The 15,024-nt window shown below is 65.8% G+C and overlaps 1 protein-coding gene across 1 annotated transcript in view; it reads left to right on the forward strand.

The window, feature by feature from the left end:
* Positions 1-15,024, forward strand: part of Ano1 (anoctamin 1) — a 69,348-nt gene that overhangs the window by 13,607 nt on the left and 40,717 nt on the right. The window contains exons 4-9 of the mRNA XM_048361454.1: positions 6,751-6,849; positions 7,436-7,587; positions 8,900-8,954; positions 11,332-11,383; positions 13,435-13,500; positions 13,946-14,001. Of these exons, the coding sequence (XP_048217411.1) occupies positions 6,751-6,849; positions 7,436-7,587; positions 8,900-8,954; positions 11,332-11,383; positions 13,435-13,500; positions 13,946-14,001 (480 nt within the window). The remainder of the gene's footprint in view (positions 1-6,750; positions 6,850-7,435; positions 7,588-8,899; positions 8,955-11,331; positions 11,384-13,434; positions 13,501-13,945; positions 14,002-15,024) is intronic.

Raw genomic sequence — 15,024 nt, forward strand, 5'->3', positions numbered from 1 at the left:
GATTTATTACGCGGCAGTCATGGGAAGATAGCACGTAAGTCGTCTTTCCCTGGTACAGGCCTTGGCTTCTGGTTAGACAGGGATTGGGGACGGGCGGTGGGGGGGGTTGGGGGAGGGAACAGTCCCAGCCCCCAGGTGTGGCCTGGCTGACCGTTAGCTCGGGCTGTGACTCGAGGTCCGGCAGCGGGTCTGGTCTGCAGCTCTTGGCTGTTAACGACGGCCCGAGGGCCTCGCCCTCCACACAAGGTGCTCATGGCCAGCCCGTCCTCCCTGGGGGTGACCGCAAAGCGTCTGCAGGAGGGACCCCCTCCCATCAAAGCACACAGATAGAGCGTGGGCGCGGGGGCCCACGGGGCTGCTCTTCGTGTGCCCGTGGGCTCGGCGGGTCTTACGGTGCCTCGTCCGTCCGCGGCTGGGTCGGGGGAGGCAGCGCTCATGACGGGGCGCTGTGCCACACAGACGGGCAGGGGTGTGCGCTGGCGTCCACCCACAGGATCGGGGCCGAGGCGGCGTTGAGTGGGGGGGGGGCAGCTCTGCTGGTGAGCCCTGCTCCCCCGGGGGGGGCCGCGTTCCAGGGAGCCACAGCCGCGCCGTCTCACCCGAGTGGAAGCCACATCTGGGGCTTCGGGACACTTCACTTTTGGTGCGGGTTCTGGGGCTTGAACGCGGGTCCTAGGTGCTGTCCTGTAGCTCTTTTGCTCAAGGCGAGTGTTGTACCCCTCGAGCCACACGTCTGCCTGCAACGTGATCACACGAGTTGCCACCTGTGCCCAGAGCCAGAGTCGCCCCCCCCCCCCCCACTTAACCAGTCCAGGGAACTTTGCTTCAAGGCTGGACCAGGAGAGCCCAGGAGCCACAGGGGCGGGAGCGGGCTGTGTCCTCCCCACCTCTGCCATCGGCTAGTGCTGGGAACCGAGGCTCACCCTGGGCCAGCTGCTCGGGGGGGTGGGTGGCAGGTCAGCTGCCCTCGGGGTCAGGAGATGCCCCGGGTGCCCACAGGGCTCCGTGCCAGGGCAGGCCCCGTAGGGCAGCCGCCCCGGGTCTAGGCTGCCCTTGAGGCGTGAGAAAGCCCCAGAAGAGCCCCGGAGAAGGACCCCGCCTCCACACCTGCAGACCTCGGAGGAGCCCGCACCTCCCGGAGGCCCTGGGCAGGCAGAGGGGGCTGTGGCTGCCGCCAGGCCACCTGCGGGGCGGCCCCCACCCGCACGGCTGCAGGGGGGAGCAGGGAGGCTGGTGCCCTGGGAGAGGGGCAGGCAGGGGGCAGCTCTCCCCTCCCCGCCCCTCCCTCTCCCCCTCTCCATCCCCATTTCCCTCTCACTCTGTCTCCGCCTCTCCCCTACCTGTACCTTCCCTCCCCTCCCCATTCTCTTCTCTGTCTCGCCCCATTTTCTCTCTGACCTTTTCCTCTCTGCCCCTCTCTGCATCTCTTCCCCCTTCCTGTCCTTCCTCTCTCTTTATCCCTCCCTCCCCCATCTCCCTCCACCTCTCTGCCTCACATTCTCCCCCTCCCCATCTCCCTCCACCTCTCCCCCCCCACTCTCCCCCCTCCCCCATTTCCCACCACCTCCCTCCCTCAGGGTCAGCTTACAGGGCTCCCATTTGAAGGATGGAGAAGTTTATGGTCAACAGAAAACCCATTCGCATTTTTGAAGTCCAGCCTCAAGCGTGCTGGGCGTTATTTATGTCCCAGGGTCACTGTGGAGAAGTCCCGCGGCGTGGCGGCGTGGCGGGCAGGCTGGCCCTGGCACTGACCTGGCTCTGGCTACCTCACTGAGGCCCAGGATAGGGGGCCCACGGAGCCTGCAGCCAAAGCTAGGGGTACAGGAGCAGGGAGGGGGGACAGCCTGCAGCCCAGGGGCTGAGTTAGATCTCACTCTGCCCTCTCCTGGATCAAGGAGGACCTCTCTCGGAGCCTCGGCTTCCCCGTCTGTAAGCTGGAGGGGCAGTGTGCGTCCTGGGGGTGGCGGTGGAGGGCATCTGGCGTGGTGGAGGGGATCTGGTGTGGTGGAGGGGATCTGTGTGGTGGAGGGGACGGCAGTTGGGATGGAGGGGATCTGGTGTGGTGGAGGGGACGGCAGTTGGGATGGAGGGGATCTGGTGTGGTGGAGGGGACGGCAGTTGGGATGGAGGGGATCTGGTGTGGGTGGAGGGGATCTGGTGTGGTGGAGGGGATCTGGTGTGGTGGAGGGGATCTGGCGTTGTGGAGGGGATCTGGTGTGGTGGAGGGGATCTGGTGTGGTGGAGGGGACGGCAGTTGGGATGGAGGGGATCTGGTGTGGGTGGAGGGGATCTGGTGTGGTGGAGGGGATCTGGCGTTGTGGAGGGGATCTGGTGTGGTGGAGGGGATCTGGTGTGGTGGAGGGGATCTGGTGTGGTGGAGGGGATCTGGTGTGGTGGAGGGGATCTGGTGAGGTGGAGGGGATCTGGTGAGGTGGAGGGGATCTGGTGTGGTGGAGGGGATCTGGTGTGGTGGAGGGGATCTGGTGGGGTGATGGAGGGGATCTGGTGTGGTGGAGGGGATCTGGTGTGGTGGAGGGGATCTGGTGTGGGTGGAGGGGATCTGGTGTGGTGGAGGGGATCTGGTGTGGTGGAGGGGATCTGGCGTTGTGGAGGGGATCTGGTGTGGTGGAGGGGATCTGGTGTGGTGGAGGGGATCTGGTGTGGTGGAGGGGATCTGGTGAGGTGGAGGGGATCTGGTGTGGTGGAGGGGATCTGGTGAGGTGGAGGGGATTTGGTGTGGTGGAGGGGATCTGGTATTGTGGAGGGGATCTGGTGTGGTGGAGGGGATCTGGCGTGGTGGAGGGGATCTGGTGAGGTGGAGGGGATCTGGTGTGGTGGAGGGGATCTGGTGTGGTGGAGGGGATCTGGTGAGGTGGAGGGGATCTGGTGTGGTGGAGGGGATCTGGTGAGGTGGAGGGGATCTGGTGTGGTGGAGGGGATCTGGTGTTGTGGAGGGGATCTGGTGTGGTGGAGGGGATCTGGTGAGGTGGAGGGGATCTGGTGAGGTGGAGGGGATGGCAGTTGGGATGGAGGGGATCTGGTGTCTGGGTGGAGGAGACAGCAGTGGCTGCGGCCCCAAGGCCTGGGTGCAGGTGGCAGACAGGATTAGAACTCACAGCCACAGAGGTTTTCTGAGATGATCAGCCCCCTCCCCCCTACTCTCCACTGGGGACCTGGGAAGGCGGAAGAGACCTTGGTTCCTTTCTGAGGCCCAGGGGTCTCCTGGTGGCCATTTGGGACCAGGAAGAGCTGCCCAGGGGGGAGGGCAAGACGGGGGGCCCCACTTGGCCCCTGAAGGCCTTGTCAGCCGCGGCATCTGGAAGGCCACGGCTGTGTGCTTTGGCCCCCGCTGGCCGGCTCTCTCCTGAGCCCTGGAGGGAGGTCTGGGTGTTCTGTTTTTCATGGCGTAGGGTTTGAGCACGGGGCCTTGCCCTCGCTCCGCTTGCTGGCTCTGCCGCTGCCCCGCCTCCTGAGCTGCGCCTTCTCTGTCGAGGGTGGCGTCGGTCCCTCGCTCCGGATCTCAGCCTCTTGAGGAGCTGGGATTACAGGTGCGAGCCCCGCGTCCTGCTGCACCTTTCGAGTCCTCCTCCTCAGAGTTTGGGATCACGCTGTCTGGTCCTGCCTGCGTGAAGGCCCTGGGGCAGGGCCCGAGGGGCAGAATCGGCTTTCTGTGCTGTACCGGGAGTTGTTAGCGCTCTGGAGGCAAGGTGTACACCGGGGGAAACTGGCAGTGGGTTCAAAGCTGTGCCCACCCTCAGGGCTCCTTCCCGGCCCCGTCCCTAGGTTCCCGCGTTCCCTGAGAAACCTAGCTCCAGCTCCAGCCGGCGCGGCACGGCTACCGTGCTCATCCCACGGACCTATTTCATGTCAGATGCTCCGCTTGGTTCTTTTCCAGCCTGGCGGTGTCTGGCTTTCGGCATTTCCTGCCCTGTGTCCTCCTCTCTGCCTGGGGTGTATTCCTGTAAACGAGGAGGGCAGAGCTGGGTGGGATGAGCTCACGGCCTCCGAGCCTGGGCCTGGCTCTCCTCTCTGGAACGTCTGGCTTCTCTGTCCTGCCTGTCCCTGGGCTGCCCGGCCCCCGGTGGCCTGGCTCTGGTCGTCCCCACGGACCCCCGGCACAGTGCCCGTGCTCCGTGTCCTCCTCGCTCCTTGCTCCTCCTCCCCTCCATCCCTTCCTCCCCTCCCCCTCCCCCTCCCACCTCCTCCAGCCTCCCCCTCCAGCACTCGCTCAAGCTGCCATTCTGGTGACTTGACAGTGGGGGAGACGGGATCCTGGTTGCCCCGGGTCTGGTTCTGTCCACGTCACCTGCAGCCGCAGCGCCCTTCCCCCCCTCCGCCCCTCCGCCACGGCTCAGACGCGCGGCCCGTGTCCCGTGGTCTCCACCGGCTCTGCCCTGCGGAGGCTGGGGGATGGGAGCGGGTGGAGAGGGAAGCGGTGTGGACGGAAGCGTGCACCGTGGCGCACAGCAGACAGGCCCAGCCTCTGCTTGGAGAAGGGCAGCCAGCGCCGGGGGTGCCGGGGAGCCGGTACGAGCGACCGCCCCGGGGTCTGCCTGCCCCCGCACCCCGGATCCGCGGAGGGTCCGGGGCTTCCTGGCTGTTCTTGGCCCCCACCGAGCCGGTCGCTTCTGCGCGCGGGTTTCCTCTTGCCGAAGGAGAGCGTCGGGTGTGCGGAGGCCGGGGTCCTTCGGGGTTGGCCTCAGCATGGGGGGGTCGGGGTTCGGGGGCCGGGCTCACGCCTGCCGCCCCCGCCGCCTGAGCCGTGGGGATCGGGAGGGCTGCAGCTCAGAGCCAGCCAGGGCGCAAAGTCCGCGGGACCCCATCTTCCCAGGGCGGCCGGGTGGCCGTCCGTCCCTGGAGGCGCAGGTTGGACGGTCGCGGTCAGGTCAGCCTGGGCGGGAAGGCCGGATCCTGCCCGAGAAACAACGAACGCAGACAGACAGGGCTGGAGGCCCAGCAAGCGCGGGCTCCGTCCCCAGTGCTGCCGGGGGGCGGGGGATGGAGTTAAATGCACTGGGCTGGACACCCAAGTGGTCTCCCCCCAGCCCCCCACCCCCCTCCTCTGGCTGGGCTCCGGGGACCCGTGCTGTCTTCCGGCTTTGGGCGGGCTGTGGTCAGCCTGGGTGCCCTGTTTCCGCACAGCCCGGTGTGTTTGGGCTGGACTGGTCCCATGACCCCTTTCCCCCCTGGAGAGAGCCGCTGCTCACGTGAGCGGAGGGTGAAGGGCGCCTTTCCCGGGGGGCCAGGCGGGGCGCCGGCTCCGGGGTGGGCGTGGACAGAGGTTCCCCACGGACTTGGGCCTCTGCGTGCGGGCTGAGCCGTGCACAGAAATAAACCTGGGTCTGCCACAGGAAAAGCCAGGCTCCTGACTCAGGCAGGGGTGCCCCGTCGCGTCAGCCTGTGAGTCACAGGGTGGGGGGCCCTCCCGCCGGTGGGCCAGAGCGGGCGTGGCCTGGGCTCGCACTGACCTCCCCGCATCCGGGCCAGGGCTGCTGAGGGCAGCAGAGTCCAGAGCCCTGTGAGCCACAGAGGAAGGAGCGGGGCCCGGGGAAGCGGAGGCACCCCCCCCCCCGGTCCCCCAAGAGCGGGGCGGGATTCCAGAGCCTCCTCCCCCCTCCCCCCGCCTCTGCCGGGCAGGAGGAGCGGGGCCTGGCGCCCCTGAGCCGCTGGCCGCCCGCCCTGGGCCGCTGCCCCCCCTCCACCCGGGGTGGTGTGCGCACCGTCGCCCCAGGACTGGGCGCCTCGCCCTCCCCAGCGCTGAGTGGAGCTGGGCGGCCGGGCCCGCCGCGCAGGCTAGCTCCCGATGCCGCGAGTTAACACGGAAAGCGCGCAGGGAGGGCTGCGTGCCCCGTAGAGAGCGCCGGGTGGGTGGGAGCCGCCATCGCCGGGGTCCTGGTTGTTCCTCAGATCTACGTGGGGACGGGGCGGGTCGGCGCGGGGTCCATGTGTTCAGGGCCCACGGCGGCCAGTGCCGCGGGGACAGGGACAGGAGAGGGCGGCCAGCCCGGGGGACGCGCAGCCCACGGAGGGGCAGGAGAAGCAGGAAATGGCCCTGCGTGCAGGGAGGGCGCTCGGATCTTAGTGTGAGATCTCCTGAGGGTTTTTTTTGGTGGGGGGGGCGGTTGTTTTATGTTGTGCTGGTGCTCGAACTCAGGACCTCGGGCTTGCTGAGCGGGCGCTGTCCCGCTGAGCACCGCTGCCAGCCTCTTCCTGCGCTGTTTTCAAGATCGGATCCCGCTTTATGCCCAGGCTGGGCTGGACGGGGCGCCTCCTGTTTGCTTCTCCCCCGCGTGCTGGGGAGACGGGCCCGGGCCACCACACCACGCTCCGTCGTCGGCGCGGACGTGGTGGAGACGCGCGGCCTTTCCTAACCAGGCTGCCCGAGCGGGCGCCGCCTAGGAAGGAGCTGGATGGCAGGCCGCGCGGCCACGCGTGGCGAGAGTCCCGGGGAGGCTTCACGCGGGCTGCCTGGGTGGCCCTCCGCCGTGTCCCCGCCATTCGAGGCAGAGCGCGTTGTCCAAGTCACAGCAGTGGGCACGGGACAGTTCTGGAATCTTCCTGCCCTCGAGCCCTTGAGCATTCCGGCGTGGCCTGGGGACCCCCCCCCTTACTCGCCTGTGCCCCCCACCACGGGCAGAGAGAGGACCCCGCCGTGCCCGGCACCGGTGGGCAGGGCCGGCCTTCCGGCTGAAGCTGAGCGCACCTTCGGCGGGCAGCCCTCGGGACGCTGAGCGGGTTTCCTCTCTCTAGACTAAAATCCCCGGAGTCGGCTTCGTGAAGATCCACGCGCCCTGGGGCGTGCTCTGCCGGGAGGCCGAGTTCCTGAAGCTGAAGATGCCCACGAAGAAGGTTAGCGGTGATGCCGGCGCGCGTGGCCCGGGGCCCTGCGGGAAAGCCAGCTCCAAGAGCCTCCGAGCGGAAGGAAGAACTCCCTGGGAGGGGGGCAGTGACAAGACGCGGCCCCAGGCTCCCTGTCCTGGTCCTGGAGGAGGACGTGACCCGGCCCCGGGGGGCCTTTAGAGACCCGAGGGCAAATCCCACCAGGAGAAAGTCCAGGCAATTTCCTATCGGCCCAAATCTGGCTGAACTCCACGTTCTGGTTCTTTGATGCTCGTGGGGTCTCAGCTCGCTTATCAGATTTAATTTAATTTAATTACATGTCCTAGCTTGCTGGGCTCTTTCCTTTTAATTGCTCGGAACTTGATGGCAAAGACGCGGTTGGATGGGGCTACCGAGCTTGCTTGGGAGCGGGGCAGTGGAGCTGGCTCGGGGCTCAGTCACCCAAAGCCCTTGGAAGCCTTCGGAAACAAAACGCAGGGTTTGGGGATGTGTTCTAGAACGCGTCACTGAACGCTGGGCGAGGGAGGGGCGGGAGCCGAGGGGGGAGGGTCCCAGGGCCGGGGCTTCGCGGCGTGACCCCGACCCCCCGCCACAGATGTACCACATCAGCGAGACCCGAGGCCTCCTGAAGACCCTCAGCTCGCTGCTGCAGAAGATCACAGACCCCATCCAGCCCAGGGTGGCGGAGCACCGGCCGCAGAGCACCAAGACGCTGTCCTACCCCTTCTCGCGGGAGAAGCAGCACCTGTGAGTGGCCCTCGGCGGCCTTCGCCCTCCAGCACCAGAAATGCACGCAGGGTCTTCCTCCCTTCAGAAAGAGGGGCCGCGGGGCCCGGGGCTCACGCCTGTCACCCCAGACTCTTAGCTCCCGTTAGCCCCCAAAATTCCCGAGGGGGGAGCTGCGGGCCCAAGTGGTAGAGCGCCAGACTCGCGTAGGAAAGCTGAGGGACAGCGGAGGTCCTGAGTTCAAGCCCCAGGACCAGGACCAAAACAACAACAAAACCGACGCGCGAGGACTGCGGGACATTTTCATATAAGAGCTGTGTAGTTGTGGGGTCCAGAGGAGGCTGAGAAACGGAGGGGCAAGGCGGGGGGGCCTTGTGCGGCTCAGACGCCCACCCAGCCGTACCCCCCAACCCAGCTCAGCCCCAGACGGCAGCTCAGGAGGCAGCAGTTGAGAGCACCCCACGAGGAGTCTGGAGGCCCCAGAGGCCTGCAGCAGCAGCCTGTTGCCTGGCAGTGCCCAGCCTATTCTGGAAGCTTTCCATTTTCCCAGCTCCCAAGGCACAGTGGGGCGCAGCTCCCTGGGTCATTGGCAGCGGCCAAGCCTCCATGGGGCCTGGCGGGGCAGAGGTGGGCATGAAGGGCTGGGCGCGCAGTCTGGATGGCGAGCCCTGGGGGGGGGGACACGGGCCTCCGGGCCGCCGGTGCCTCACGGGGTAGCAGAGGGGCAGGGAGCCCACACCAGTGCTGAGCTCAGAGCTGAGGCCTCTGCCCTGCAAGTCCCCAGACCCTGTAGCACTTGGGGCCGGGGAAGGCGCCCCGCACCTTGCCCTTCCCGGGGAGCCTCTGACAGGCTCTGTGAGGGCCCCCCACCACTTGTTTTATAAATTGGCACCTCATCATGGCAGAATGGTGCCGGCCCGTTAGCCAGGGCACCGAAGCCGGTCTCTGCGCTGCCTGCGGAGAAACGGGGGGACCCGGGCAAGGGGCCACCCTGGTCAGGAGGCAGGGCACTCGGAAACAGATCCGTTCAGTCAAAACCCCTTTGCACAGCTACGACCCTTTTTCTTTTTCTTTTTTAATTTTAAAAAATAAGTGCCTGCCGAGGACGTCCTCAGAGCAAAGCCAAGTCTCCAGAGAGGGGCCGGCCCCGCCTGCCCCTGGGGTCCCCTCCCGCCTAGGGGCACCGGCGCCCCTGCTCATCCACAGACCCGGAGACAGAGGCACACCCCTCCACGCCGGCGTCACCCCTGATGGGGACGGGGCCACGTCCCAGGGTCTGCAGCCCGGGGCGCTGCCCCGACTGAGTGGCTTCGTCTCCTTCCTGTCTCCACAGCTTCGACCTGGCCGACAAAGACTCCTTTTTCGACAGCAAAACCCGGAGCACGATCGTGAGTATCTGTTGCCTGGTATGATTGTCTCGTCAGCAGGGGGTCCCCGGGGACCCCCGCGATCATTTCATTTCGGTGAAATTCCTCGGGCTGGGAGCCGGCTCTAATTGCCTGTGACAGAAATAATTAGGATAATGAAATGGGAGGGTGGAGGGGGACCCAGGGGACGGGCCTTGAAGCTTTTGGCTCGGAGGAGAGGTGTGAGGAAGAACAAAGGTAACAGGACATGGGGGAAAGGAGCCCTCCCGGCAGAGGCCCCGCACCCCCGCACCCCGCAAAGGCCGCCATTCGAGGTCCCCCTGTGCTCCTTGCTCCCGGCGGGCAGATCCCCGGGCTGGGGTTGGCGAGCGGGCAGGCGGGGGCAGGGGGCACACGGGGAGCATAGAACTCTAGGCCCCTGCCAGACGAGCCGGCCAGGTTTGCAGTCTGACCAGGCCACGCCGCCCCGTGCACGGCACTGGCTGGTGTTTATCCGCCGGCCGCCAACTTGTCTGCCAGCCAAGCCAGGACTGGGCACGGAGCAGGACCCAATTTCTATCTAAACATGACATTCTCCTGGCGGCCGGGCCCGCCTTCGTCCCCTCCCCCGCCAGCCTGGCCGGGCAGCCGCCCAGGGCTGAGAGGAGGCCGCGGAGCGGGCCCGTGCCCACCGCTTCTCCCGGTCGGAAGGCAGCCGGCTGCAGGACTGCCGTGCAGAGTCCAGTCACTACCCACCCCCAGCCTGGTGGCCACAGGGGTCCCCACGGGGAGGGTGGGGAGGAGTGGGTGGGGGGAATGAGGACAAGGCCGACCAGATGCCCACAGGGCGGCGTGAGCCCGCAGTCAGCTGATCACACGGGCCAGGTGGACGCCTCGTCACTGTGCCGTCCTGATCATTGACTGTGCTACCGATTAGGTTTAGCAATTGGGTCCTGTGATAATGATAGCTACAAGACCAACCCCCAAGTGGGCGGGGCTTGAGGCGGCCCTGCCCCTCCCACAGAGGGCAGTCCCCGGGGAGCCACCCGGTGTCACCCGCAGGGTCCCTCTAGGGTGCTGGCATGGGGGAGTGGAATGGCCAGCCACATCGCTGATCCACGTGCCTGTATTTTAATATGTGTACGCTCCCGGTTTTGTGCATTTCCGGGGGCCTCAGAATGTGAAATCCAGTAACGCTTCTGCCGTCCAAGGCAGTGGCTGCTGTCACCACGTCACCCAGAAGCGCTTCCCCGAGGGAGGGCCTGTCACCTGAGGGACCCGTGCCCAAATCCCTTCCCCCCCCCCCAAGAAGCGACGAGGGGCACTGGCTCCGGGAGGCCCGGGTGGCCAGTTTGTAAGCCACCCCCACGCCCCAGTCATGGCAGTCCTTGCCCTCTGCTCGCCAGGCCTGGTGGTCTTTGGACGCCAGCGGTGGCCAGGGTGGAGCCGTCCTGCGGGTAGAGGTTTGACCCCATTCGTGGGGCTGGGGAAGCCCGGGTGCCGGCAGGCAGGAGTCCAGCCTGCTCTTCAATGATGAGGCCAGGGGGTAGGGAGCCATGAGGGGCCGGGGAGCGAAGCTTCCGGGGTGGTCAGGAAGGCCGGCTTTCAGGGGACACAGGCGGTGGCAGGTGTGGTTGTGAGTGGGGGGTGGAGGGGCAAGAGATGGTCGTGGTTTGGGTCAGATTTGGAGCCACTGAGAGCAATGAGGTGAGCGGTTCATTCCTTGCGTGTCGTGGAAGGGGAGGGGAGGAGGGAGGGGGGCACACCCGTCCCTCAGCAGGTGGCGGACGGGTGGGGGGTGGGGGGGAGGAGCTCCTTCCCGGGTCTGTGTGTTACGGTGTCCTGGACAGTATGTATCTGAGGAACGGCCAGGGCGGGGAAGATTCTGGGCTGAGAGGCAGAGCCGGAGGCGGGGTCCCTGGTGGCTAATCAGATGCACATGAGAGGCCAGGGCTGCGTGGCCCCGGCCTGAGCCACTGGGCGGAAGCCGGCCTGGCCCCCGAGACCGGCAGCCACGGAAGGGCCCACGGGGGAGCACCTCTTGGCCAGGAATGCTTGCTCCAGTCCTGTCTTACAGATGGGGAGACTGAGGCATGGGGCCAGAGATACAAATACACCAAGTCCCCAGGGCTGACAACCAGGCCCACAGACCCCAGGGGCTCCTGGGTGGGCTACGCCGCTCAGACCCCATGGTTCCCAGGAAACGCCGCAGCCCATGGCCAGCCCTGTCCTGTTTGCGGGGGACCGGTCCTCTCTGTGTAGTGCAGCCAGTCTTGGGGCTTCCTCACCCTGCTGGGCCTGGGCCTGGGCCCTGTCCTCGGAGACCACTGGCCACCCTGGCCATGTCTGCCTGGCCAGCGCATTGCATTGTGGGCAGCCTGGGCCGCCGCCCACCCCCCTTCCCGTCTCTCCGCCACAGGTCTACGAGATCCTAAAGAGAACAACGTGTACGAAAGCCAAGTACAGCATGGGTAAGGACATTTTTGGGCACTGAGGTCAGCCGCGGTTGCGGTGGTAATCTGGCCTCCCCGTCATCTTGGTGGGAGGTGGGTAGCAGCTGGGGGTTTATGAAGGGTTTGATTTAGGCCTGTGTAACGGTTCAGAGGGAGGGCCGCGCGGCTGGAAGGGAGGCGTTCCAGGGCTACGGGCAGATTTACGGCCTGGCACTTGGAGCTCAGAAGCAGCCATCCCCCTGCTTGAGCGAGCATGTGGGCCGGGTCTGCCCAGGGTGCTAAAATCCTGGCTGCAAGCCCACCGGCCAGGAGACAGACGGGGGCTGAGTCCCGGCTAGGCACGGGAGGAAGGCGGGCGGGGTCCCGCGGGGGCCACAGTCTGAGCGTTTTTGCCAAGCCCCGGGTGGCATGGGATACCCCAGGCCAAGCGCCAAGGCAGCCTCCGCAGGGCCTGCTCAGAGCAAGGGAGCCGGTCGCGGACACTCAGTTCAGAGGCAGGGACGGCGCTTCCCAACCTGGGTTTCCCGAATCCCTCACCCACTGCCGAGTGCAGTCAGCGCTGCTCCTACGCTTCTTCCCCTTCCTCCTACCTGGAGCAAGGCCTCTGCCTCGAGGACACTTCTGCAAGGACCAGGCTGTGGCCGCGGGGATGGGGGGGGAGGAGCGGGCCTGGGAAGAGCCGGAGTCTGCAGCAGATGGGTTCTGGAGGGAGGACTCTGCAGGAATTAACGCAGAGCTGGAGGAGGACGGTTCCACACTGGGCCTGGGGGACCGAGGAGCCTGCCGGGGCTGGGGCCGGCTGCTTGTGCGTGGCCAGCGTGACCGAGCTCACGGGCTGCGTCTGTGGGAGCGAGGGTCCCGAATCCAGGGGTGAGAAGGCCCTGGGCCCTCAAGCCAGGAGAGTGCACAGATCCACCGGGGGAGGGAGGGCCTGGCTGGAGTCCAGGGCTGCCGTGGACCCGCTGCCTCCCCTCTGCAGACACGGGGGGCTGTGCGGAGGTCTGCCGGGACCGGGCGAGGGCCTCCGCCCGCTCTGCTCCATCCCCGGGATAGAAGCTTTCCACAAGTGTCCTGCGAGGCTGGCTCTTTGCCCCTGGGGACAGAGGACAGAGCCTGGGTCTCCCTGGACATGGGGACAGAAGGCAGAGAGCGGCGGGGCACCTTCTCTCCTGGCCCTGCCACATGCTGCCCCTCCCCTGAGAACTCGGCCACCTCCCAGTTCACTCGGTGTCCTTGCAGCCGGAAGTGCTCCCTGCTCGCCTCTGTGCTCTGCCAGGACTCCCACCCCCGCCCCCCCGCTTTCTGTTCTACAGACAGAAATAAATACTAAGTGAATGGATAAACCAGAAGTGGCTTATAACCATGCAATCCTGCCTTCTCTGGTCTTCATTCCCAAGTGTTCTGTTCGTGGTCACTGGTGGGGACAATGACTCATTTTTAAGATGTTCCCACGGGGTCATTTTCCCCTCTGGCATCATTGTTTGGGCCAGATGGGGGGAACCTGAGCAGCAGGGGTTCACAGGGGCCCCTCCGCAGTACCTGCCCTCCCCCCACGTGTGAGAGTCCAGTGAGATTCCCAAGATCATTTTCAGCATGCGGAGCCCTGGCTTTCCCTCTGCTCCTCCAGTACCATCTTTAGGGCTGGGCATAGCATCCATGCCCATCAGTGGGTGCCCAGGTAATCTCCCCTCCACCCCCAGTCCTGGGGCTTGAACTCAGAGCCTGAGCACTGTCCCTGGCTTCTTTTGCTCAAGGCTAGCACTCTACCACGTGAGCCACAGTGCCACTTCCGGCTTTTTCTGTTCATGTGGCACTGAGGAATTGAACCCAGGGCTTCGTGCATGCGAGGCAAGCGCTCTACCACCAGGCCACCTTCCCAGCCTGGGTAATCATTTTTATAATGCACCAGTGCCAGCCCCAGGCCAGCAAACCGGGGCCCAGCATCTTCCCACAACCCCAGGAGCGCGGGACCACCACGAGAACCTCACTTGCCACCAGCACTGTCCCCCCAAACGTAGCTTTGATCCTTCAGGGCCCTTCCTTGTAACTAATAGCCGATGTATGAACAGGGCAAGGAGAGGGAAGAAAGAAGGATTCTGCCCTTCTAACTAAAAGGCGGAAGTGTGGGAAGTACGGTAAGTGGGGGGCTCCTCTTCCGCTTCTCCAACCAGCCTCAAGCTAATTCCAAATTGTATGTGTGTTCTCTGACACCATCAATTTCCCCATCCATCCATTTTCTCATGATTCAGCTTTTCTAACCACTTCAAATCCACCTTTGCCCGATCTGCAGGCTTGCCCACCGGCCGGTGGGGGCAGCCGGTGAGTCGGAGCTCCGGGGGTGACCGTGCCTCTGGTCTCCCAGCCGGAGCCTCCCCTGGGGTCTCCTCTGTGTCTTCTCAGTCCTGCCAATCAAGCATGTCGTATCATCTCTAACAGATCGAACGGTGGCCGGGCTCTGGGTAGCCAGGTGCATTTGGCTCTGTGCAAAGTCCCCGTGATTGGGGCTGCCCCACGACCTCGTGGTGTCACGTGCGGGCAGGAGCCACGTCTAACCCGTCATGTCTCTCGCTGTTTCTTAAGGTATCACGAGCCTGCTGGCCAACGGCGTGTACTCGGCTGCGTACCCGCTGCACGACGTAAGCCATCCCTGCGTTATTCCCTTCCCCGGGTCCCCGCGGGCCGCGCCCCTCGGGAGCGCCGATCATCCTGCGGTCACCGGCTTCCTGCTTGGCTTCTCCATAAATGTCAGCCGCACACAGGCCTCCCCTGTTCCCCCATGCCAGCCCCGAGAAGTCACACACAGGGCTGTCTCTGCTGGCAGAACAATCCCAGCAAGACAGAGCGTTTGTGCAGACACTGTGCCTCGCAGCCAGCTGGTCCCCACGATGTTTTCCCTGGCCGGGGCTCCCCACCCGGCCCTGGCAGCCACGGGCTCTTTGTGTATCTGTTTCTGCTGAGCCAGTGGCCAGCTTCCTGTGCTGTCTCCACACCTCTGGTCTCCCTGGCAAGTAGAGCCACGGGCTGGGGCTGGGGTGGAGAGAGAGGCCTGAGTGTCTCCCTGCTGTCTCCATGGGGACGGGGAGGCCAGCTCGCCGCGTGCTGGGATCAGGCCGTGGGACCTGAGCGGGCGTGGGAACTCCCGTCACCGGATCTGCAGCACTTCCCGCGTGGGCGCCAGAGCACAGACTCGGGGCCCAGAAGCAGGAAGGGAGGAGAAAAGGCAGGGCTTGGAGTCGGTGCCGGGGTTACCTGCCGCGTGGGCTCCCCCGGGGCTGCCTCCGTCGCGCTGTGGGTTAGGGATTTAGGGCGCACTGGCCCAGCCTCTGCACTTTGCAGCCTGTAGTGCCATTCCTGTCTCCTACCCCAGCACGCACGCACGCACGCACGCTTCTCCCCTCCCCTCGCTGGACTGGGGGCGCCCCCTGGCCCGCAGCGACGTCACGCACGTCGGCTCACGACGCTCCGCCGGCGCTCCGTGAGTGTGGCGCATGCGCGGTGGGTAGGACGGGGTGGGTGGCCCGGCGAGGGTCCTGTTCCCTCCTGCAGGTGTCCTGGGCTCCCAGCCCTCCGCCCTCCGGGCCCCACCCTCGGCGGGGAACCCCAGCCAGACGTTGAGGCTCAGGAGTCAAGATGCGGCAGGGCCTCCCGTCTGCTTCCCA

This window comes from Perognathus longimembris, chromosome 13, assembly GCF_023159225.1.
Source record: "Perognathus longimembris pacificus isolate PPM17 chromosome 13, ASM2315922v1, whole genome shotgun sequence".
NCBI lineage: Eukaryota > Metazoa > Chordata > Mammalia > Rodentia > Heteromyidae > Perognathus > Perognathus longimembris.